At 45.0% G+C, this 26,298-nt stretch overlaps 1 protein-coding gene across 5 annotated transcripts in view; it reads left to right on the top strand.

Annotated features, from left to right (window-relative positions):
• Positions 1-26,298, top strand: part of MAP3K15 (mitogen-activated protein kinase kinase kinase 15) — a 156,476-nt gene that overhangs the window by 32,004 nt on the left and 98,174 nt on the right. For 4 of the 5 annotated variants that reach the window (XM_074993986.1, XM_074993981.1, XM_074993987.1 and 1 more), the window contains exons 3-4: positions 1,248-1,271; positions 13,152-13,229. In XM_074993986.1, coding sequence (XP_074850087.1) covers positions 1,248-1,271; positions 13,152-13,229 — 102 coding nt within the window. The remainder of the gene's footprint in view (positions 1-1,247; positions 1,272-13,151; positions 13,230-26,298) is intronic. The other variant, XM_074993985.1, reaches the window with a different exon arrangement.

Genomic DNA, 26,298 nt, shown 5'->3' with positions numbered 1-26,298 from the left:
GGCTTAGGGTGTCTTCACCACAAGCTCTACAGCAGTGCAGTTGCACTAGTGCAAGTCAATAATATAGACCTGCCTTCAGACAAGTTAGTGGAGGAGAGTTCTGTCAGTGACTATTAGCCATTGACACAACCCCACCTGCTTGGGTCCTGAGCCTCTAACTGCCGCAAGCTGAGACAGAAGGACAGGGCAGTTATTAAGGGATCCATCCCCTGTCCTCTGCATTCCCTCTGAATAATTATTTGGCATTACCTGCATCAGAAGACAGGATCCTGGCCTTAGATCAGGGAGGGGCAAACATTTTGGCACTGCTCCCACAGCTCCCATTAGCCACAGTTCCCTGTTCCCCGCCAACAGCTGCTGTGAGGATGACGACTGTTAGTGGTAGCAACTCACGGAGCCCTCTGCCCTCCCTCTCCCCCACCCAGTGGTGCAGAGAGCCTGCCTTAGCCCCTCTGCCCCCACTGCACTGGTAATCCTAAGAGCTAGATTTAAAGCCCTGATGGCCTGGATGAAGCCTGCAGGTCATAATTTGCCCCATCCTGCCTTAGATGGACCACTGGACTGACCCACTATGACTGTTTGTTTTTGTTTTTATGGTGACTGTATTTGTACACAACAACCCAGATGATGTTTTATCAGTGTCCTGTATGATGGCATCCGTACTTCCATATCTTGGTCTTCTCCTGTTTTGATTACTATAACCTCCTCTTCATCTGCTCTGTTTTTCTCTTCTTCCCACTCCAGTTCTGTTAAAAAAAAGCCATTGCTCAATTCTGCTTGTTGTTGTGACAGTCTAACTGTGGTGAGCACCTGACCTGAGGCTCTTCATTATCTTTTTTGTCTGTTCTCAAATCATATTCTATCTCATTGTCCTCTTCTTCCCCTCTCCATTTAGACAAAGAACCTTTTCCAGTCTTTATGTCTTATTTTAACTTCACTCTCAAACCATCTCCTGTTTTCTTTCCACTTGTTCACCAGGCATGCTTTTTCTTTCTTTTGGTCCCTACTTGAACACTACTTCCTCTAGAAAGCCCTCCTCAGTTCTTCTCACAACAGCCTACCTTATCTGAACTCTTATGCTATTTCTTGTCTATCTTAGTTTGAACGTTAGCTGAGGTGGGAAACATGAGTTCTTCTGTCTGTAAAGCAGCATGTACATTGATAGGTCTATGCAAATTATTTTTTATTGAAAATAATAAATCCAGGCAAATGTTCGTAAATGTTTTCTTGATCTCTTTCTTTTCTAGGACATGGTGTCTCAGAAAAACACAGTAAGTACTAAATCTTAACTTTTTTTTAACATAATGTAAGGATTCCACAAAAGATTTGACCTGAAGTGACTAACATGAAAAACACCACTCAATATTGCACAAGTGGATCTGCCAAGTCATGCAGTAGTTATAATGTAATCAAGAAGGCAAACTTTCTTTAAATGCAATGTAAACTACTGTAACTCATGCTAACTTCCTCTCCAAAACACATTGTTGGTGATAATTTCAGAAAGTAGTTTGTCTTTGATTGCTGGGAAGATATATATAATAGATTTTCGTTTGACTACATGACCCTAGAGGTCAGGGAAAAAGCTTGAGAGTGATTTTAACTGTGATTATATGCAATGGATAGACAACCAAAAAAGCACATTTAAAAATGGGTTTTTCCGTTTTTGTTTATGTGCTGGGATGCATTTTGAATTCCAGGAAACATACATATAGAAAGATTCATGATCCTTACAAAAGACTTATTGATATGAAAGCTTGGTTCTCTAAGAGGTTGTTAATGCACATTGAAACTCTCTAGGCTGGCATCCTTGGGACCTGGCTGGTGCTGAAGGAGTGAACTTGCTGAACCCCAGGAGGTCAATATTTTCTGGCAGCATTACCAACACTTTCACTGCTTGCTGGACTCTTAGAAGACCTTTGGGGATAAATTACAGCTAAATAACATCACAGAATGCTGACAGCAAGGACTGGTGGCTGTAACCACACTTCACAGGTCTGCAGGAAACTTAGCCATACCTCTGATTGGTGGACATCTGGCCATCTCAGGGGTCTGCAGCTTGTGGCTCTGGAGCTACATGCGGCTCTTTAAGGACTTCTTGGCAGCTCCTGACATTATAATTGCAAAGTATAAAAACAAACAAACAAAAAAAAACCAAAAAAAACCCCCCAAAAAACACAAAAACAAAGCCCTCCTGATTCTTTTTGCCAAATAGTGAATGTCTAAAAGCCCCAAAATGAACAACTCATATCTAAATAGCAAACGATATGTGATCTCAAAACGTTGGATAACTCCCCTTAGCCGCCTCGAGAGAGAGAGACAGAGAGAGAGAGAGATGGTTGGGGAGTGAAAGTCAGGAAGACGGGTACAAACACACATATAAAGTGTGAGGAAATAGAATAAGTAAAAAGTTGGTGAACATACAACAGTAAACATGTATTGCATTACAAATCGTGTGTGTGTGCTGGTCTTAAAACAGAGGTTACAGAAAGTATAGTTTGATGTTATCTATTAAAAAAGTCTCATTCACATGCATTACAGCTCTTGAATTATTAATTTTTTTACTGAATTGGAACAAATGGCTCCTCTACCTGTTTTGGTTGCCAGCTCTTAGGCTAACTAAAATCATGCCAGATGACAGATGTTTCTGGAATCGAGAGTACAGGACTAGAGAGATTCAGCCTGTGTTACATATTTTAAATGCCAACTAAAACTAAACAGGCCAGAAAACTTAGTCCAATATAAAACATACTTTTGGATATTTTAGTTGTTGGCACATTACAGCTGCGTCTACACGTGCACGCTACTTCGAAGTAGCGGCACCAACTTCGAAATAGCGCCCGTCGCGTCTACACGCGTCGGGCACTATTTCGAAGTTAACTTCGATGTTAGGCGGCGAGATGTCGAAGTCGCTACCCTCATGAGGAGATAGGAATAGCGCCCTACTTCGACGTTCAACGTCGAAGTAGGGACCGTGTAGACGATCCGCGTCCCGCAACGTCGAAATTGCTGGGTCCTCCATGGCGGCCATGAGCTGGGGGGTTGAGAGATGCTCTCTCTCCAGCCCCTGCGGGGCTCTATGGTCACCGTGGGCAGCAGCCCTTAGCCCAGGGCTTCTGGCTGCTTCTGCGGCAGCTGGGGATCTATGCTGCAGGCACAGGGTCTGCAACCAGTTCTCAGCTCTGTGTATCTTGTGTTGTTTAGTGCAACTGTGTCTGGGAGGGGCCCTTTAAGGGAGCGGCTTGCTGTTGAGTCCTCCCTGTGACCCTGTCTGCAGCCGTGCCTGGCATCCCTATTTCGATGTGTGCTACTTTGACGTGTAGACGTTCCCTCGCTGCGCCTATTTCGATGTTGGGCTGAGCAACGTCGAAGTTGAACATCGACGTTGCCGGCCCTGGAGGACGTGTAGACGTTATTCATCGAAATAGACTATTTCGATGTTGGCTGCACGTGTAGACGTAGCCTACATGTTAAATGATGATTTAGCTCCTTCTGAAGTTAAAAATGTCATAAGTGGCCATTCTTAGTGTAATACAGTATTTTCTAATTTTGAGTATTTTTTGTATAGAGCTGAAACCTTGCTTTCTCACAGTTTTTCATTTCCGCATGTACCTAAAATGTTTTTTGTATTTTGCACTACAGAGTAAGAATCAAGACAAATACATGAGTTTTTTTTTTTTTTGAAAACAAGCAGTTTTAAAATTGTAATTGCAATTAGTGGTTAAATTTGGTAATTTTAACACACAGCATAGATCGGGGTCAGCAACCCCCAGCACGGGTGCCAAAACTGGCACGCAAGCCAGCTTCCTTCATGTGCGAGGTGGGAGCTCAGCCCTGCCTCTCGTCTCCTATGCAGCTAGGAGCTTGTTTAAAGCTGTGCCATCTGCATATTAACAAAAGACCAGCTAATGCCACCAACCACTACCTAAATGGTAAATTTCTGTGTCTTAATTAATTAATGAAGCTGTTGTAAGTAGGGCTATTAGGCTATGTTTACCCTAGAGTGATCTGTCGACAGACATTTCTGTTGGAAGATATCTTCTGACAAAAATTATGTAGACAGAGAGCAGCCAGACTGCCAAGCGCTCTTTTGACAGAACAGCCAACTGGAAGCACAGCAGACAGGGTTGCCCGGTGTGCTGGAAGCCTTGTCTGTTGACAGAGGACCCCCCAGAAAGTCCAGACTGGCTTTCTATCAACAGAACCTGTTGAGAGAAGCGTTCCGCCTCTTGGGGGCACAGCAGAACACTGTTGACAGAAGTTCTGCATTCTGTTGATTTACCATTGACAGAACACCTTCGGAATGTGGACACTTGGCCGGTTTTGTGGACAGAATGCTCTAGTGTAGGCATAGCTTAAGTGACTTTAAAAAGTATCCTTGGCACTCAGACTGTACTTGGAGGTCAAAAGGTCATATTTCAGAACTATACCTCAGAAAGTCTGATGACCCTTAGTATAGTCAGACTTTATTAAGCATCATTGCAAGTATTGTTCCATTTGTTCACCATGTCAAAGTAAAAATAGAGCGAGACCCATTTGCTTCAATACTCACTGCCCCTGGCTCTGCAAATTCTCTGGTTCAACTCTTGTGAGTTCCCAAGGGTGCTGGACTAGAGAGGTTCAGCCTATATTATCTCCATGTTCTATTTTTGTCCTAGTTATTATCCATTTGTGAATTTCCAGAGGATAACAGAACTACAAAGAGTAGCCAGCATGGATTTGTCAAGAACACATCATACCAAAACAACCTAATTTCTATCTTCAGCAGAGTTACTAACTTACTGAGTGGAGGGAAGCTGTAGACATGATACGTCTTGATTTTAGTAAAGCTTCTGATGCGGTCTCAAAAGACATTCTTGTGAGAGAACCAAGGAAATGCACTCTTCCTACATCTTGTGTTTTCTAGCTCTTGTGCCTTAGTTTTTGTTATATCTAGTAGAAATTTTCTGACTTTTGATTCATTGACCAAAAATTATTAATCTGTTACAAAATTTTTTGTGAAAAGTCAAGTTTTTGGCCAGCTCTGGTTCTGTTTTTTCTGAACTTGCACTCCTACAATCAATCAGTCTTGATTACAAAAAGAGAAGGTAGGAAGCATACAAGTTCATCCTGACCCTCTCAGGATAAATACACCATCCCCATACACTCTTTCTGCAAGTCTAAGAACATAACCTCAAGACAGCTCCCAGACTTTCACTGCTCTACGGTAACAGTGAAAAGATAAGACTGTTTCACAAGGCTGGATATTTATTTATTTTATGGATAACTGCTTTGACAGAAACAGTAGAGCTGTGTTTACACCATCCCTGAGTGAAATAAGCTGCTGACTGCACTTAATGCTACAATTAGTTCCACACAAAGGGAACCACCTAATGGAAGGAACATGGAGAATTTTGACCTTTGGTTACATGACAGGGCAATTCTACCTTGGGAACCGAGCTCCCTATTGCATACTGCATTTTTTAAACACCTCGGTGGGGCAGTAAATTAACGATGCAGAATTTTAATTGCTTGCTTTGGGGGAGTCAGATAGAACAGATTCTTATCCCTGTCTTATCTCAAAATATTTCATGACTGTTGGGTTGGAAGCTATATCTGCAGTTTTCCCACCCTAATACTTTTCAAATAATAAATTATTAAATCTATGTTGCAGTCATATTTCTCAGCCTTACAGAGCTGATCTGTGGTTTTCACGTTTCTGCTGTGGACACAGGCCAAGTCCCAAATGAACTGCTGGACCGTTTGCAAACTAGCATTCTTAGTTTATATTCAACTTTCTCTCTATTTCCTCTTTCCCTGAAGCAAAATTTGGTATAATGATTTACATTTCCTTAAAGGGGAAGCATTAATTGTTTTTCTAGGTTTATTTGAGATGAAGAAACAATCACTGTAAAGGAAACATTTGACATCTGCTCTGCATCTTTATGGGTTTCAACTACTGTTCTGCACTGTGATTATCTTTGCCCTTTTATGAGATTTGAACTTTCCAAAATAAAGGGCAACACTAAAATATTAAGTCCTTAAGGATAAGAATTTTGCAGTGTCTCTGCACCAAGTGTACAACATACAGAGGCCTGCTTGTGCGGTGCTGGGAAAAAGGCATAATGTAGCAAGGGATAGTTTCAACTACCCTCTTCCCCCAATACAGCATACGAGGTCGCAGGCATCACCACTTGCCTGACGACTACAATAGTAACTCTGTGGATTATCCGTGTCTCAAAACAGGGAGAAGAAATAGTCTTTTCCCTACTGGTCTCTACTGCCTGACAGAACACAGCCAATTTATGGTGCATACTGAGCCAAGGATTTCCCCAGTGGAGAACAAATAAACCAGAAATAAACAAAAAACAAACAAACAGCACAATATTAACCATTTAAACATAAAGGGCTAATCAGCAGTTCACTTCCCCTGATTTATATTTATGTTTACATTGATATTGTAATTATCCAAAGACTGAAGTGACCCTCCTTATCCAGGAACTTCAAATGAAGCATTGTTAGAATATTGTAAAAGTGACAGTATGCAATCTTGTCCACACTACAGCATGCAGTTACTTCTGGGGGCGGGGGAAACATTCTTGTTTATGCAGAGACAGCAATTTCAGCTTAGTCACACAATTTCAATCTACTAGTGTAATTAGCTTCTTAATTTAACAACATTGTAACTGTAATTTCAGATAAACCCGATCAGAGAGAATAAATTAATGAAATAAATTTAAACAATCTACTATCAAATTTCAAGCAAACCATATTTTTTTTCAAAAAGTCAAGAATACATGCTTGATACTGATAATTAGTAATTCTCTAATGTCATTTTATCACAAAAAATCAGTAAATACTTCAGTCAAAGACATCAGGAGTTACTGTAGGCTCTGTGGTGCTTTTGTGATCAGTCCTGAATGATCACATAACTTCTCCATTCCAAGAGCAAACCCTAGAACAGAGGTCGGCAACAAGGATAGCAAGAAGAGCCATTTTTTCCAATTGAGTTAAAAAAAAAAAAACCGCGGTAGTTCAAGAGATGTAATGCATGTGGAGATGAGATGGTTCTTAATACGTAACGTCAAACCATACTTTTTATACCCTTTATTTTAAGAACAGTGTGCATACAATGATTCGTAATGTGATATTTACTTACTGCAGGACGTTCACAAACTTTTTACATATTCTATTTCCTTCACTTTAGAAGTGTGTTTGTACCGCTCTTCTCCTGACTTTTACTCCCAAAGCTTCTCTCTCTGGGGGATGGTAGGACAGGGGCCAGCAACCTGCAGCTCTGGAGCTGCATAGGGCTCTTTGAGAGGTCACCTGCAGCTCCGAGAGCTGCTGCAGCTGATGCCACGTGTGGCTCTGGAGGCTACTGCTGCCGCTGCTGTTTAACCAAAAAACTAAATTCAGTTGCGCTCTTTTGAACGAACTGAATTTAGTTTATTGTTTAAGTGGTGGTGGCTGGAGCCACCGAGCAGTCAGCTGTGGCAGGGCTGGGAGCCCAGGAGGGGAAAGCTGGCTGGGCAGGGGGCTGCCCCACGTTGGCAGAAGTCTTAATCGGTGTGAAAGCTACAGGAACCGGTGGCCGAACCTGCCTCTGCCGAGGCCTCGTGGCGGCGGTAGGGAGGCAGTGGCTGTGGCAGAACTATGTGCTGAGGTGAGGTTGAGGTTCAGGGGGGTTAAGCCTGGGGGCAAAGAGGGGGAGGGGCAGCTCAGAACAGTTAATCCTGGTGATGGGTTGGGTTTGTGGCATGGGGCGGTAAAGCCTGGGGAGAGGGGAGGTTTTGGGAGCTGAGACAGGTACAGCCTGGTGATGGGGCTAACAACTTTCTAACTGGGACAAATCATTGTTTGCGCTCTTTCTTAAAATAGGGGTGATAAAAAAATAATGTCAAGCCATGCTTTTTAAGGACTGTCTGGTATTCATGTGCATTGTGGCTCTTGAAGGATTAATTTTATAACCGAATTTGAAAAAATGGCTCTTCTCATGATATTGGCTGCAGAGCCCTGTGCTAGAAGGAGTTATCCAACGATTTGAGATCACATATCATTTACTACTTAGATATAAGTGATTTCATTTTGGTGCATTTAGAGGTTCATTATTTATCCAAAATAATCAGAAGGGGTTTTTTTTGTTTTGTTTTGTTTGTTTGTTTGTTTGTTTTAAACTTTGCAATTCTAGTTATCAGGAGCCACAAAGAGGTCCTTAAAAAGCCACATGTGGCTCCGGAGCCACAGGTTGCAGACCCCTGGACTATACTGTTGCCTCCTATATAAGCCTACATCAAGCCAAGGCTGACTAGCATGTTTCATACGAAAGTATTAGTGCTATTACACAATTTTACTGTATTGGCACAAGGATATAAGTAGAGACAGCATAAAAAATATTCTTACGCTTAACAGCATTTCCAACTCTTCCACTGCTTGCTGGGCCCTTAAAGGATATTTAGGGGTAAATTTTAGGTAAATAGCAGCACAGAACATTAAGAGCCAGGACTGGCAGCCATAAGCCAACTTTATGGGCCAGCAGCAAACTTGGCCACACTCAAAATAAGCTGACATCCAGGTAACTGAAATCATGCCGGACCACGGATGTTGGCAGGCTATGCTCAGTTCGAAGTTCAACCTGTAGAAAGGAAATCCTTGAAATATGATTTTTCCTTAAATAGGTGGTTTTCTTATGATCTAGAATTAACAATCTGTTGTACTGTTGATTTGATGAAGGCATTTAAAGAAAATTAACACCAGGATTGTAAAAGAAATCCATGAATCAAGCTGGTTATGTTACTGAATATCTATGAGTCTGATTCAAAGTCCAGTGAAGTCAATGCAAGACTTTCCATTGACTTAGATGGGCTTTGAACCAAGCATTCTGTTAACTCTTTATTGAAATCCTGCCTCCTTTGAAGTTAATAATAAAACTGACACTGAATTCGATAGGCAGCATTTTACCTAGCCACCGGGGTGGGGAACCTCTGGCCTATGGGCCACACATGGTTCATCAGGATTAGCCACTGGCAGGTTGCCAGGCAGTATGTTTACTGAATGTCCACAGGCAGGGTGGCCTACAGTTCTTAGTGGTTGCCCTTCCTGACCAATGGGAGCTGCGGGAAGCAGTAACCCAACCTGTACCATTTACTGCAGCTCCCAATGCTGGGCATGGTGAACCATGGGCTGTGGGAGTGGCATGTGGCGCGTGGCCATGGCTATGGCTGCTCAAGTAAGCAAACTGTCTGGAAGACCACAAGGGCTAACTTGGACAAACCACCTGCAGAGTTTCCCCATCCCTGACCTAAAGTCATTGCCATGGTGGATTGCAATGTTACCGTCTAGGTAAGAAACCTGTATAAAGTTTCAGTAGTTAACTAGATTGTAATATTACCTGAAATTAATGAATCTGCAGGAAAGCTAAATATATCGGACCAGACTCTGCCTCCTGTACTCACAGTATGGAGTGCTTTACACAGTGCTTCCAATCAAACTGCACTGGGAGCCCAGAGACTACAGCAATCAGTGCCTTCTGTAGTAGTGCAGTAAGGAAGTGTAAGGGTCCAGATTAGTATGTATTTTAAATTAGTAATTTTTTCATACTCTTACTATAACTGTACTTCATAAAAATTTCTATGATGTAGTTATTTTAAAAATCAAAAGTGTATTTTTAGAGAAGCATCTGAAGCAGAAAACCTACCTCAAAGACTTCTGGGTAGGACACACAAATGAAAACTGTTTCATGTAGGATTAGACTCTTTATAAATACAGATAGGCAAAATTTAAAACAAACAAAAGCCTCTTACTAGGAAGTTTCTTTGAAGAAAGTAGTATCAAGAAACGAGTAACCAAATAAAATATAATTAGAAGTTTTTCTGTGTATTAATCATCCATGTAATATATGTTTGATTTTAATACTCTGCAAAGTAAACATGAAAAAAGTTAATGCAATTTAAGGAAATGCATTTAAGTGCAAGGAGGTCTATAAATGTAAAACGTAATTTTTAATAGGCATACTAGTCCTCTATTGTGTATATGTTATTACTAGCAGATGTTGCTCGGGTCCTGGCCCACCCCACCTGTCCTGGTGGGGGGTGATTTGGGTCGCAACTTCTGGCCCCTCTGCCTGCCCCCAGGTTGGGGGCCTGGATCAGGTCACAGCTCCCAGTTTCCCTGCCTGTCCTTTTGGGCGGGAGAGGGCTGGGTCAGGTCCTGGCTCCTGGTCCCTTCAGCCTGTCCCAGGGGTGGGTTAGGGTTAGGCCCTGAGTCCCGGCCCCAGCCTGAGATCCAGGGGACTGGGCCACAGCAGCCCTGGTGTATGATGGCAGGGAGGGTCTGGGCCACTTACCCCAGCCCTGGTGTGATCTCCCTGTGGGGTACAGGGGGTCCATGGAGGCCATCATGCTGGGCCTGGGCTGAGCTCTGGAGGTGCGGGAGCGAGGCAGGGGACCATAGTGCTGGAACTGGCCTTGTGCTGAGCTCCAGGAGGGGGAGGGGTTGGGCCAGGATGTGATCTGTCCTCTGGGGTGAGCTGGGGGGGATACCCCAGCTCTAGGGATGTGGGGGGTGCATTATGAGGGCCAGGTTGTGGTGCTTGGCCTGGCCTTGGGCTGTGTACCACAGGAGGGGCACTGGGCCAGGCCCCAGCCTGACGTCTTGGGTAGGCTGAGGGGCCACTGCAGCTCTGGGGGAGTGGGTGCGGAATTTGCACGGACGACTGGGTTTCTTGGAACCAGCATGGCTGGAGGGCTAATTGGGGGTGGGTTGTTTGGGGAGCAGCAGTGCTTCTCCTGTGGCACTTGCGGGGGCACTTACCCATCCAGAGGCAGGCAGGATCAAGAGCCACATCTCCACACAGCCACTGTGTTCCTGCTGAGGATGCCCCAGTGGTCACTCTGCAGTATGGCTGCCTGTTGCCCTCCAGTGATGAGTCTGAAGTATGTTGCTCCTTTTCTTAGTGCCCCTCCCTTTCCGTATTCTGGAAAATCCTGGGCTTTCGGGCATTTCCCACGTTCCAGGCACCTCCAAACCTTGACCCTGGTTTGTTAAAGTAAGAGGAAGCTGCACACTAAATTTTGTGATCGTGGCTTTTACGATTTAAGAGGACTTCTCGAACAAAGGTAGCACCAACACAGGCACACTCTAAAATATATGATTTTATATATATATATATACATATATATATATACACACACATATAAAATAATGTAAATGGTGATCACAGAATCACAGGGCTGGAAGGGACCTCAGGAGGTCATCTAGTCCAGCCCCCTGCTTCAAGCAGGATCAACCCCCACTAAGTCATCCCAGCCAGGATCTTGTCCAGCCAGGACTTAAAAACCTCAAAGGATGGAGAATCCACCACCTCTCTAGGCAACACATTCCAATGCTTCACCACCCACCTGGTAAAGTAGTTTTTCCTAATATCTAACCTACACCTTTCCCTCTTCAACTTCTGACCATTCCTCCTTGTTCTGCTATCTGACACCACTGAGAATAGTTTCTCACCCTCCCTTTTAGAGCTCCCCTTCAGGAAGTTGAAGGCTGCTATTAAATCACCTCCAAGTCTTCTCTTCTGTAAGCTAAACAAGCCCAAATCCCTCAGCCTGTCCTCATAGGTCTTGTGCTCCAGACCCTTAATCATTTTTGTTGTCCTTTGCTGAACCTGCTCCAGCAAATCCACATCCTTTTTATACTGGGGGGGGGGGGCCCAAAACTGGACACCAATATTCCAGATGTGGCCTCACCAGTGCCAAATAAAGAGGAATAACTACTTCTCTAGATCTGCTTGAAATGCTCCTCCTAATCTACCCTAGTATACCATTAGCCTTCTTGGCTACAAGGGCACACTGTTTACTCATATCCAGCCTTTCATCCACCATAACCCCGAGGTCTCTTTCTGCTGTACTGCTGCTGAGCCAGTCGGTCCCCAGCCTGTAACAATGCTTGGGATTCTTCCACCCCAGGTGCAGGACTCTACACTTCTCCTTATTGAACCGCATCAGATTTCTTTTGGCCCAGTCCTCCAATTTATCCAGGTCCCTCTGGATTCTCTCTCTACTCTCCAACGAATCTATCTCTCCCCCTAGCTTTGTGTCATCCGCAAACTTGCTGAGGGTGCAACCTAGTCCCTCATCCAGGTCATTAATAAAGATGTTGAATAAATACGACTTTCCTGAAAGCATGTTAGTGATAAAAGAAGAACATGACAACCCTGTAGTTATACTGTAATTTCTGACAGGTTTCACTGGTTGTTGTATTAGTCTGTTGCAGCAAAAACAGTGAGTCCAGTGCACCCTCCACCTGAAAAGCATGCCACCAACCATACATCCCAAAACAGAAGCCCTAACCTCAGAACATTCCCAGTAACAAACCCTGTTGCCAACTTTCCCCACACATCTACCCTAGTGGCACCATCAGAGAACCTAAACACATCAACCATACCATTAAAGGCTCATTCACCTGCACATCTATTAATGTGATGTATGGCATCATGTGCCAGCAGTGCCCCATGCCATGCAAATTGGACAAATTGGACTGTCTCTATGCAAGAGAATAAATGGACATCAAGAATGGCAACATACATAATACAGTGGGAGAAATTTTAACATCCCTAGACACACAGTTACAGACTTTAAAGTTGCCATCCTCAAGCCAAAAAAAAAAAAAAACCTTCAAAAGAGGCCTGCAAGGTGAAACTGCCAAGCTGGAATTCATATGAAAATTTGGCACCAACAGAATGGGTCTGAATAGGAACTGGGAATGGTTCTCATTACAGTAAGTAATTTTCTGCTTGAGGTATTCTCACCTTCTTATCCACATCCACCTGGACTGAATTAGCTTTGATGCAGCACTCCCATTTCTGTATTACCTGTTTCTTTTTCTTTCCCTTCATGCGTCTGATGAAGTGAGTAACACCTCATGAAAATTTATGACGTAATGAAACTTTAAGGTGCCACTGGCTCCTTGTTGTCATTTCTGAAAACGTCCCTGAGCGTAAAAGTTATACAAACTTGCTGAATGTGTGGTATATTTTTATTTTTTAGTTGACCCCTCTCTAATAATTTCTCTCCATGTGTCCTCTGTCTGTCTGTCTGTCTTTATGATTCTATGCTCGTGTGTTTTTTATCTTTTTTATTTTTTATTTTTCCACGCTATTTCATTTTGATTTGGAGTAGGCTGCAGTTGCCAACTACAAAGCTTCTCTTCGGGTCCAAGTACCGCCTGAATACCACAGTGATTATGTGATAGTCAAAGTATGTATTTCTTTCTATTCTGCCTTATGGCTGATTAAAAGACATTTTAAATTTTTCATTACTGTGCCTTCTAATCATAGTTATTTAAGAATATTTTAAAAGTAACAGTGGGCTGTCTCTTATTTTTCAGACGGTTATCTTGTAATAGTTTTTATTTAGGAGTTCTATCCTGTAGCCTAGAGTTGCATGGAGTTGTGTTGGAAAAAGACACCCTGCATTTAAACAAACATTATGTTCAGATTTCTAAACAGATGCACTGCATATCAAGTACTCTAATTTTGTTAGGAAAATAGTTGTATGCAATAGTTTTCTATGGTGTCCAGCATGTTTTTCTGTATTGTTGAAAATTGCCTTGATTGTTCAGTCAACTAATGACTTGAACTCCCTGGGTGTGTTCATTTAGGTAATGTGTTTAAAAGCACGGTCTTCTAATCCAGTGGTCCTCAGCCAGAGGTCTGGGGCCTCCTATGGTACCATGAGCAGATTTCAGAAGGTCCACCAAGCAGGGCCAGCTTTAGATTTGCTGTGCCAGGGGCAGAAAGAAGAAGTCACAGCTCATGGGGCTGAAGCCAAAGCCTGAACATTGTATAGCTTCACAAGGGCCCTTGTTGTGTAGAGCCCTAGCCAAGTAACTGCCATGCTTGTGACCCTCTGATGCTGGCCCTGGTTTGTATATGCCTAAAACCAGTTATTTTGACACAAGTGAGCATGGAGTTTTTATTGCATGCCGGGTGAGCCTCAGATTCATTGAATCCTGTAGTAAACACTGGCCAGTGAACATACTTCAAATACTTTTAATTTTGAAAGCCTTCAATAGTAAAGTACTAGTTCACAGGGGAAGGAAGGAGGCATGTTTTCATCTTGATTGCTTTATGCCAATAGAAATTAACTAGTTTGGAATTGCAGACTGTCGCAAGGCACACGTTTGTGAAGATAGGAGAGAAGGTCAGTATTGTTTTGTAGCTTTGTGAGGGTCTTAATCCATAATCTACAGATCATGTTTCCACTGGGGAAAAAGTTTGTCTTCACTAGAGTTCAAATCCTAGTTCAGCCAAAGGAGGCAACTGTGGTTTTAACGCTAATGAGCTTCTACTGTTAAACTCAAGTTCCCTGTATTTTTTAAGACGACCTGCTAACTCATGGGGTCACAGGCACTGGAACTGTGGATGCTGGGAGTATTGCCACACCTCCTTGCCTTGGAAGTGGTTTCTTTCACATACAGGGTTTACAGTTTGATCCAGTAACTCTCAGGACCCCCTGATACAAATGTAATTATGTACTTCATTGCTTGACAACATCTTTTTACGTTCTTAAAATGTATCATTTCTAACTCCAAATACTTACTTTGCTTGTAATTTAGATTAGAAATATTTCAAACTAATTAAGGTAACTACTGTCTTTAAATGATGTGTGCTGTCTTGTGCAGGCATTAATTTTGTCTCGCAGAAGTAGAACTGCAAATTAGCAGGTCCTCTTTGAGTCCCTGAGTAACAGCAATTGCATTTTGTTGTGCAAAATAAAATTAGAAAAAAAATTGGATTCACAGGACAGTGTTTTTTTTCCTTTAGACTTTTACAAAGGACTCTCAGCTGATGGCATTAGGAATTCTAGTTGGTGGAAAAATCATAGCGCATGGCTTCAGGATCAGGTTATATATTCGTTGCAGTAGTGAGCACTTACTTATGAATGTCAAGGTTTGTCTACACTAGCTCCATACTTTGAAGGAAGCACAGTAAGTAGGGTGTTGGGAGATTATTACTGAAGTACCGCTGTGCGTATGCAGCACTTTGTTAAATAAATTCCTCCTTCCACCCCCTGCGGCAACTCCAAAGTTTTAAACTTTGAAGTGCTGGCTTGCATCTAGCCGTGGCTCACCTGACGGTACTTTGAATTGCTCAAAATTTTGAGGAGTAAAGGGACTTCAAAGTACCCCGGGCATTTCAAAGTACAGGCGGGTAAACCGCAGCTGGACGTGAGCCAGCACTTTGAAGTTTAAAACTTTGGAGTTGCTGCGGGAGTCGGGGGGGGGGAGGGGGGGCAGTTAGCTTAATGAGGCGCTGCATACGCACTGCAGCATTTCATTAATAAACTCCCAACACCCTACTTACCATGCTCCCTTCGAAGTAGGGAGCTAGTGTAGACAAGCCCCCAGTGAAGTGTTCCCCTGCATGAATAAAATCTATATATCACAGGGATGGAAAAAACTACAGCAGACATCTATTTCATGCATTCTTGCTTTCTTTCTGTTACTTCTTCCACTTCCTTACGGTTTTCTTGAATACCTGTCATGATATTGCTTCCCCTATTAGCTTTCATTTGTGGTTTTTTTTCAGGTAATTTTAGGCCTTTACAGCTTATTTTGCAATACTTTTAAATACAAACCAGATCTCCTAAAATATTTTGCACAATAAAGCTCTCTTACATCATTCTGTTCCTTGCTCTTCCTAAAACATCTTGCTGCTCTTCACTTCCTCTTTGCTGAACAACTTCTGTGTTTATGGTGAAATTCTGATTATATGCTGCATGGAGGGCCATTTCCTGCTCACATTACTAAAAGCCATAGGACTGTTCATGTAAGGACATTGGGCCCATAGAGGAAAGATTTCCATTGATTTCAATAGGCCTTTGATCAATCCTGTGGCTTATAAAATGTAACAGGGTCATTTGCAGTAAAGGGACTATGTAATGTAAATAATTGAACATCATTTCACTTCTGGTAACAATAATTAGTGTGATCAGTGTTAAAAATAATCTTTCCTGATTGGATGGGTCACCAGTTTAGTTCCCACTCCTGCAATGGAGTCTGACTGTGCTCATGCATCTAGTTGAAGGACAGCGTATTGTTTGTCAAGATGGAATGTTTCCCTTAGGTCATAGGAACATGTGACCTGAGTCTGCATATTTTAATATATATATATATATATTTTATAGAAACAAAATAACATCAAACAAAATAAAGACCTGCAGCCACCGAATTGGCAATTTTAAACAGTTTTCAGACATCTCTGTCTAGGATATATCTTCTATAAATCTTTAACCTTTTTCTTATTTTCCCCTTATGCAAGACTGAAAAAAGTTCCCAGTGTTCCCAACTCTCATAATTTGATCACAAGTCTCAATACTTCTGTTTTTCTTAAAAGACCTAGCTTTTTTTTTTTTTTTTTTTTTTTTTTTTTTAAAGTTTCTGTTCTTCCTGGTTGTAGAGCCTGCGGGGTGGGAGAGACAATAAAAAAGCAAGCATCCTGCCAGGGTTAGTTCCCAGTAGGCCACTGCTGCTGTATTTACCTGTATCTCTGCAGGTATCAGGTGATCACACCTCTCGTTGGCTGCAGATCACCATTCGCAGACAATGGGAGTGACAGGAAGTGATGTGGACAGGGACACCATTTCTGCCCCACCCATTGGCCACGAATGGCAATCCACAGCCAATGAGAGCAGCGATCACCCAATATATAGTATTTATAGTCCCTGGCGGACAGGATCCAGCTGATATTTGCCCACCCGTTTGCAAAGAGAGCTGGAGAATACAGGGGTAAAGCACTGAAACATCAGTAAGTAGCCAAAAGAAGCAGAAATGATGTAGGTGTAACTCTGATTTTCACTGTCCTTTTCTGAGTCAGGGGGTCAAGCTTTGTGCCTTCCCCTGTCCTGGGATGGAATTCTGCCATTCTTTTGCTCTTAAACCAGCATGCGGCATATCATCTGTACTTACAGTGACACTGTTCGGTATTAACCAAGGAATCCTGGGTAAATCTCTGCCACCTGCTCACAGCAGGAGCAAGTCTCATCTCTGCTCACTGAAACCCTCCACGTTGGCAACACAAGTGGTTGGGTCCAGGCTCAGCAAGCCCTACACTTTCCCAGTGCAGCTTAGAACTTCGCACACCCCACTTCGTTACTTGTGTGCACATTCTTTTGTCTTACGGACACCTGCAGTTTACACAGGTCTGCTGCCTGTGCGGAAACAGTGCACCCTCGTTCACCTCTTTCACCTCAATTCAACACTCTTCTTAGGACAAGTTGTCTGTACGTGTCTGTAGTACAAACAAATTTAATTGTGTTTAACAGAGCTCCAGAGAAAAATGCAAAATAAAAGCAAGTAAAAGGGCCTGGAATCATAATGTTACCTATTTAAAAAAAACCCCACAACAAAAGCCACGAACCGTAATCTATAGCCTATACTTAATACTTGATTTATTAATAGTTGGGGTAGGTAACAGTGTTCCCTGTAAGCTGAGCACTTGGGCAGCTGCTCAGGAAAGATCCAGGTGCTGCCCAGCTGATTAGCAGACCACCCATAGCCACCCACAGTGGGAAGCACGTTTCTATTGTATACATCCACACATGCCTGGTATGCATAAAAAATTTATTCAGCACATGGATGGAAAATACAGGATCTACCTCTCTTAACCAGAATTCTGTTATCCAGCGACATCCCTCGTCTGGCAGCCAGTGGGTTCTGGCAGTCTGCATCTGCTGTCAGCCGCCAGCCTGGCTCACAGCTGCCCGTGGGTCCTAGCAGCATATGCCTGCTGTCAGCTGCAGGCTGCAGGACCCGTGGGCAGCAGAGAGTGAACAGCCACAGGGAGCCAGGACCCTTGGGTGGCAGAGAATCACAGGGAACCAGGGCCAGTGTCTGCAAACATCACAGGCTGGTGGGATCTTTGGGCAGCAGGGGTCTGCAGTAGCCAGTGTCTGCTAGGACCAGGGGCAGCCAGAAGCTGGGACCTGTCTGCCAGGACCTTTGGTCAATGATGAGCCAGCTAGGGGACTGTGGGCTAGCGGAAGATGACTTTTCCTCATTCAGAAAATTCTCTTATCTGACTCCGGTCAGGTCACAAACGTTCTGGATAAGAGAGGCTCAACCTGTATTAAGCCTCGTCTACACGAGCCGGCTACTTCGAAGTAGCCGTGCCAACTTCGAAATAGCGCCCGCCATGTCTACACGTGGCGAGCTCTATTTTGAAGTTGAAATTGACGTAAGGCGGCGAGACGTCGAAGTCGCTATCCCCAACAGGAGATGGGAACAGCGCACTACTTCGACGTTGAACGTCGAAGTAGGGCACGTGTAGACGATCCGTGTCCGGCAACATCGAAATAGTGGGGTCCGCCATGGTGGCCATCAGCTAAGGGGTTGAGAGACGCTCTCTCCAGCCCCTGCGGGGCTCTATGGTCACCGTGTGCAGCAGCCCTTAGCCCAGGGTTTCTGGCTGCTGCTGCGGCAGCTGGGGATCCATGCTGCATGCACAGAGTCTGTAACCAGTTGTCGGCTCTGTGGATCTTGTGCTGTTTAGTGCAAGTGTGTCTGGGAGGGGCCCTTTAAGGGAGCGGCTCGCTGTTGAGTCCGCCCTGTGACCCTGTCTGCAGCTGTTCCTGGCACCCTTATTTCGATGTGGGCCGCTTTGGTGTGTAGACGCTCCCCTGCAGCGCCTACTTCGATGTAGTGCTGCCCAATGTCGACGGCACCAGCCCTGGAGGATGTGTAGACGCTATTAATCGAAATAGCTTATTTCGATTTCGCTACATCGAAATAAGCTATTTCGACGTAGCATCCCCGTGTAGACGTAGCTTTAGAGGGAACACTGGTTGGCAATACTAAATAAATTGCTTAAGAGATTATATGCTGCTTATTCCTCACCTAGAAGAGTAGTAATTGCATTTTCCACAGTGGCTGATTTTGATGAAACAGAGGGTGTTCTTTAAATATGGAACAGGTAACGAGAGCAGAAACCTCCTAAGGAACAAAGATGTTATTTTTAGAAGTCTGTGGTTCATAATGAAAACAATACAATTTTTTCTAAGTAGTGAAGATTCAAAAGAATAGTTTAGAAATTTGTCAACATATTGTACTGCGTGGAACATTTGGGTTTAATTTTTTGTCTATATATGTAAAACAGGCAAGAGAAACTGTTCATCACTAGTCATGAGACAGCATAGATGTCACTATTTAGCTTTGACAAGTATTCAGAAATATTTTTACCTCTGCCAGGAGGTAGCCTGTCTCCTTCTGTATAACACTGGTGGCTTATGTTGGAAACTGAATGAACTGGGTGATCCTGCTTTAGACAGGGGGCTGGACTCAATGACCACCTGAGGTTCCTTCCAGCCCTGTAATTCTATGATAGTGTGGCTGCCTTGGTATAACAAATTTTTGAGGCTAAATTTCAGCTGAAGTCCTACTGCTTGCCTCTCTGGAACCCTTCATATTAGACAATACGTGTAAAGAGAGAGAGAGGGCTTAATTTCTGCATAAATACAGGTGCTTCTACATAGTGTCTGCAAATTTGTGGAAACTTACATGGGATACAAAAATCCAAGAGGAGGCAGGGATGATGAATAAAATGGTTAAACAGTGTATTTCACTATTCCACCCAAGTAACTTTGAGAAACATTTCTGAATGTTGGTTGTGAAATTTAAATCTTTCCTTCTCCTGGCAAATAAGTACAGTTTTCATTACTGTTATAAATTACAGCCAAGAAATTTATATAAACTATTAAAGCTGATCATCATCTCCCACAGAACAACCAGCTCATGAATTGCTTGAAATTTAAAACCAAAATTCATACACAAGGCATATTGCTGTTCTGAAGTGTTTGTCTTTAGGGGCTTGAGAGGTGGGGTCAGACTTGCTTTCTCATTAGCTCACACTGTTCCATGGTAAAGACAACTTTAAAAATAAATTTAAAAAGCAAAACTAAGTTGTTGCAAAATGTACACTGAGCAACTTCACATACTGATTGCCTCAGTTGAGTTTGATTTATGCAGCTAGTTTTGGGAAAGCAGGTTTGTAGAAAACAAAAACAGAAGTGAAGTCCATGATCATCATGTCAAACGTGAATAAAGTTCTGCAAGAGTAGTCAATAGGCAGACCCTGGGCTGATCTGGACCACCAGATCCTTTTTGAATGGCCTGCAAAATCTTTTTAACAATAGTTATTTTATTAGTTTCTTAGGAGTCCGGACCTTAACTAGAAACCTTGGTCAAGAAATTTGGATCTTGAAAAAATTAAACAGTCCCTGCTGTAGTGTGTGATGAGACTTAGTTCAAGCATACTAAATGGGAATGTGGCGTTATTTTTATTAGAAATGTCGGCTCTTTTTATTGTTCTCGGTCATAACGAGCTCAGAGTGGCAAAAGGGACATAGTGTCTCGCTTACTTCCTCTTTCTCTGTCTTTGAGGTAACACGTGCCTGAAATAAGGATTCCAAATGAAAAATCTCTCCTTCTAGTGTCTGGTTTATTGACGTACAACAATCCGTTGTGCTCTCTCCGCTCCTGTATCAGGGCTTATTAACCCTTCCATTCCAAGGCTGTGCCATCCTCCCCTGTGTCGCAGCAGCTGGTGCTTCACTGCAGGCCGCTAGCTATCTTTCTACCCATCTTTAGAGCAGACTGCACAGTCTTTTCCAGTCTTTGGCACTTCTGAGGCTCAATATAGAGTGCTGCTCTGTATAGCCCTGCCAGGCATCCCTATGTCTCCTTCTAAATGCATCTGCACCAATTTCAAACAGCTTCTCTGCAGTACTTCAGGAGAGCACTAGGGTTAACGCTATTCCTACTGGACCAGGGGATGGGATCTGCATATGTCATCACCAAAAGCAATAGTTATCCTTTTTTGTTTCTCTTCAGATCTAGAGCCTGCTTCCTTCACCCTTAGTAATGTGTATATTCCTCATATATGTGAGGAGTCTCTCACTGAAGGTAATTTTGTCAAAACTTGTGATTTTCTGCAAATCTCACGATATATGGTGTTTTAAAGCCACAGCTCCTGAAGTCATGAATTTCGCCCCTGCCCCACACTTTTTTTAAGTAAGTTTTCAGCCCTCATCATTACAAGGGATTAAAAAGATTGCAGATGTGAACACTGATGTCTCACAAATCAGAAAACATATATAGAAAGGTTCATTATTGTTTAAAACCCCTTGATTTGCAAGGGCTTGAGTCACAATTTTTGGATGCTTAAGAGTTGGCAGTACAGATCTGGGCGTCTCAGTCTGGAATGCAGAATTCTCTCTGGACCTAAAATATTAAGTATGCCTCTTGGCATTGTTACTTCCCGCTTTCCTCCCCTCTGTTCCCCTCTCATCCTCTAGAACCATGGTGGGCAGCCTGTTGGTGGCATGCAGCCCCTCAGGGTGAAGTGACTGCTGGTTGCCAGACATTTTGCTGGCATTGATCATCCACAGGCACCATCCCCACAGCTCCTAATTCTCATTTCCCAGCCAATGGAATCTGCAGGTGTGTGCCTGTAGGTAAAGAGGCCACAGGGACTTGCTGGTGACTGGTTCCCAAAGCTCCCGTTGGCCAGGAACAGAAAACCGCACTTATTGGGAGCTGCTGGGGACTGTGTCTGAGGACAATCGACATCAGCACAATGGCCAGTGGCCCACAGTCTGGTTATCCTGAGTGGCCTCCTGCCACTTGCATGCTGCAGATTGCCCACCACTGCTCTAGAGGGAACCTTCCATCAACGCCTACAACAGCTGCTAATCCTGTTTTCTTTGACCACAGAGACTGTTTCCTAGCAGCTGCTTCCTTCTCTAGTTCTGTCTCAGTATGGGTCAGATAAAAAACCCACAGAAGTGGACTATATATTAATACCAGCTTTCTGTTCATTGTATATGTATCTCTATGAAGTGTGTCTTTTCAGTTACAAGAATGCTTCCCCAGCACCTTTTATTGTGATATTGTGGGACTGATCTACTGTGTAACAGTGAGAATATCATGGCAGCTGTTACCCTGAGCAGTTTGTCTTACACATATAGAAAATATTTAATTTAAAATGTCAGTTAAATAAAGACAATGTAATATTTAAAATTAGATTTATTATTATTTAAATTCTGAAGCTCTGGTGACACCACTATGACATCCTGATGGCTGCTGCTTCTTCATCGAGTGTCCCCGTGGGTGCTCCACAATAGGTGTCGTGCTCGCCCGGCGCCGCAGATCGGAAATCTTCCAGCAGTTTCTCCTGGATCGCGCATGTGCCGGCGCGTGCCGCTCCCCTGCGCGCCCCCGGCCACGTGCGCGATCCGGTCCATGCCAGTTCCTTCTCAACCGCCATCAGCTGCAGACGGAATCCTCTCAGGCTACGGCCAGAGTCAGATTAGATAGTGTTTCTACGTGTAAATTGTTGTATTTTTCCAGTAAAAAAAAAAAAAAGAGGACAAAGAGAATATAAAAAAAAAAAAAATATATATATATATATATATATATATATATAATAAAAAGAGAGAGAGGAGCAGAGAAGAAGAGTGGACGTAAGGCCAGTAGGCCGCCCGCTGCCCTGCAGGCCGGTGTCCGCAATTCGGGTAAACAGGCACGGATTAAGTGCTAAGTACCCTATTAACAGTAGAAGACTCACCGCGATGGCCTCTTCAGGCTTTAAAAAGTGTGAGTCTTGCCGTGAAGCTATGCCGGCCTCCGATGGGCACAGTGAATGTATCCGATGCCTGGGGGAATCACACGTTACCCAGAAGTGTTCCCACTGTGCTAAGCTCACAGCTAGGGCCAGGAAGGACAGAGAAATGTGTCTTAAAATGCTCTTGTTTGACAAGGCCGTCCAGCCGGAATTGCCGGAGAGGCCTCAACCAGAAGGGCCCTCTGGGTTCCACAAGAGGAAGGCAGCTTCTTTGACCCCCTCGGTGCAGAAACGGAGGAAGCTCTCCCCAGCTCGATCCTTGCCGGCGGTTTCAGCGAGCGGGACGGGCGGAGCACACAGCCCCCAGCTGCATACTCAGGCAAGCGGCAGCGCACGTGGCAGAGGCTGAGCCTCCGGTTACAAAACAGCTGGCACGCGCGGCGCCTAGAGCGTCGGCCAGGCAAGCGCCGGAACCGGCGGCACTGACCCCCGCGGCACCAACGGTGCAGGGCCAACAGGCACGGAGCCTGCAGGCACTGGAGGACGTTACCCGCGCAGCACCGCAGCTGAGCGGGCCGAGTGCGGCACCGACAGCGGGGCCGAGATCCCCGGCGCGGGACGGGGCGGTGCCAGCCCCACAGGGGAGGGGAAAGGCAAGAACAAAAACCCGGCACTGCAGCCCTTCTTCGGACAGGGCTGCGCTGCTACTGACAACAAGCCCTCCCCCTGTGCTACACATGCTGCCCAGAAGGCCTGGGTCTCCACCCCCTGTGCTACACACGCCGCCCAGAAGGCCTGGGTCTCCACCAGCCTATCCAGAATCTCCTTCTCCATTCCTCCAACCAATGTCACCATGGCTTGGGCCACCTTCACCTTTTCTGGGATTGGATCCCCTGGAGTACTACCACAAACCAGTTTCACTGCTATCTCTGTCATTGCGGAGGTCTCGCTCTCCCAGACATCGGGGGTACACACCCCGAGAGTGGTCCAGGTCTCCATCCCCAGACCCAAGCCCATGCTGCCATGGTTGTTCTTATCATGCTGGACACAGACACCCCAGGCCTACGCCCAGGGGCAGGTCCCCCCCGGCCGTCCAATACCCCCGTGGACACTCTCGATTGGGGATGGAAACACAGTTATCTCAAGGAGAGTTAATTTCAGAACCCCGAGACTTTCCTTCGCAATCCTCCAGTGAGCAGGTGTATCATCGGCCACAGGAAACTGAGAGTTCGAGGGAGGTTTATCCTAGTGGTTCCTCCTCATCCTCCCCAGATGAGGCCATGGCCCCCGGGGATGTCGCTCCCCTGGATGACCTCAAACAGTTCTAGGAGCTGTTTAAAAGGGTGGCTTTCAAGCAAGGCATTCAAACGGCAGAAGTGCAGGAGAAACATCACAAACTCCTGAAAAATTTGAGACCCCCGGCTTCATCCAGAATTGCTATCCCGCTGGACGAAGCCATTATGGAGTCAGCCACTACCATATGGCAGGCTCCGGCCTCCGCTCCGCCTATGAACAAGAGAGCGGATAAGAAGTACTTCGTGCCGGCAAAGGGCATGGAGTTTCTCTTCAGTCACCCACAACCAAATTCTTTGGTGGTCGAGTCGTCCCAGCAGAGGTCAAAGACTTCTCAGTGCAAATCGGGGGGATCAGACAAAGATGCCAAGAAGCTAGAGCTGTTTGGCAGGAAGGTATATTCCTCTTCCACCCTGCTACTGAGAGTGGCAAATTATGCGGCACACCTAGCGAACCATAATTTTGATAATTACTCCTGGCTTACTTCTCTCATGGATTCACTTCCAGAAGATAAGAAGTCGGTGTTAAAGGCAATTGTGCAAGAGGGCTACGCAGCTTCGAGAACGGGAGTCCAGATCGCCCTGGATGTGACAGATACGGCGGCACGCTCAACGGCTACAGCAGTGGTCATGCGTAGAGAATCTTGGCTCCAGACATCGGGTATCCCGAGGGACCTACAGGCGAAGATCGTGGATCTTCCCTTTGACACGCAAAACTTGTTTGCAGACTCAACGGACTCTGTCCTCCACTCTAGTAAGGACTCGAGAGCTACACTTAGAACCCTGGGTATTTATACTCCTCCATATAGGAAGAAAAAATATTACCCTCAGCAAAGACGCTACCCGTACCAACCACAGCGTGCGCTGTATCAACGGGGCTATGACCAAGGGCGACATCAACAACAGCAACAGTACAGAACTCCCAGACGACGTTCTCAACAAAGCAGTACACCCTCGGGACAGGCCCAAAGGCAACAAGTTTGACGGGCATGTCGAGGGCTGTACTATCACTACCATCGCGCAATGCCACTCTCATCTCATGTTCCATCATCGCCTCACTCACCGTTTCACTCCCAATGGCAAAAGATCACTGCAGACAAATGGGTGCTGGAGATCATAGCCACGGGTTACGCGATCCCCTTCCAGTCGCTCCCACCGACGAAGCCTCCTTCCAGGCCTCACCTCCGGGACACTAACCACGAGGCGAGGCTCAAGCAGGAGGTGGACCACCTTATGTTCATAGGGGCGGTGGAAAGAGTGCCAGAACAATTCCAGGGGAAAGGTTTTTGTTCACGCTACTTCCTCACAGAGAAGAAAACAGGAGGCTGGAGGCCCATCTTAGATCTTCGGGGCCTCAACCACTACTTACGCAGGCAACGTTTTCGGATGATTACAGTCGCCTCCATACTCACAACACTGGATGATGGAGATTGGTTTGCAGCCCTCGACTTACAAGATGCTTACTTTCATATAACGATCCACCTGGCACACAGGCGCTTCCTCCGCTTCATGGTCGGCAAGGAGCACTTCCAGTACAGGGTTCTTCCGTTCGGCCTCTCCTCAGCCCCCAGAGTCTTTACCAAAACCCTGGCAGTGGTGTCAGCCTACCTGCACAGACAGGGCGTGTTTATATTCCCATACCTGGATGACTGCCTACTGAAAGGGGCCTCGAAGGCAGAGGTCCTACGCATGATCCGCGTCACAGCGGACACGTTTTCTTCGCTGGGCTTAGTCATCAACCTCGCGAAGTCAAAGACCCACCCCACACAAGACATAGAGTTCATAGGGGCACGTATAGACTCTATCACAGCAAGGATGTATCTGCCCAACGCCCGCTTCTGCGCCATCAGTTCACTGGTGCAAGTCATCACATACAGCCCCATGGTGCCGGTCTTAACGTGCTTACAGCTGCTGGGCCACATGGCGGCAGCGACATTTGTGGTACAAAATGCCAGATTGCATATGCGAAGCCTGCGGCATTGGCTGGCGAGCATCTACAAACCGGCATCCCACACTGTCCACAGGGTGGTGTCGCCACGACAGAGGTGCGCAGATCCCTGGCGTGGTGGGTAAACCCCAAGAACCTGGTAGCAGGGGTGCCTTTCCACCAACCACAAATTTCTATTTTTCTTACTACCGACGCCTCCCACATGGGATGGATAGCGCACATCGGCGACGAGGTGACACAAGGGCTATGGTCCCCTGCAGAACAGACACTGCACATAAACATACTGGAGCTCAGAGCAGTGTTCAACGCCTGCAAACATTTTCGAGACCACATATATGGCAAAGTAGTCGGGATCAATACCGCCAATACCTCCACTATGTTTTATATAAATCGACAAGGAGGAGCCCGATTCCGTGCCCTATGTGCGGAAGCAGTCCGACTGTGGAACTGGTGCATCGCCAACAACA

This window comes from Carettochelys insculpta, chromosome 1 (genome assembly GCF_033958435.1).
Source record: "Carettochelys insculpta isolate YL-2023 chromosome 1, ASM3395843v1, whole genome shotgun sequence".
NCBI classification, from domain to species: Eukaryota; Metazoa; Chordata; order Testudines; family Carettochelyidae; genus Carettochelys; species Carettochelys insculpta.
This window is presented reverse-complemented; position numbering and strand designations above follow the sequence as displayed.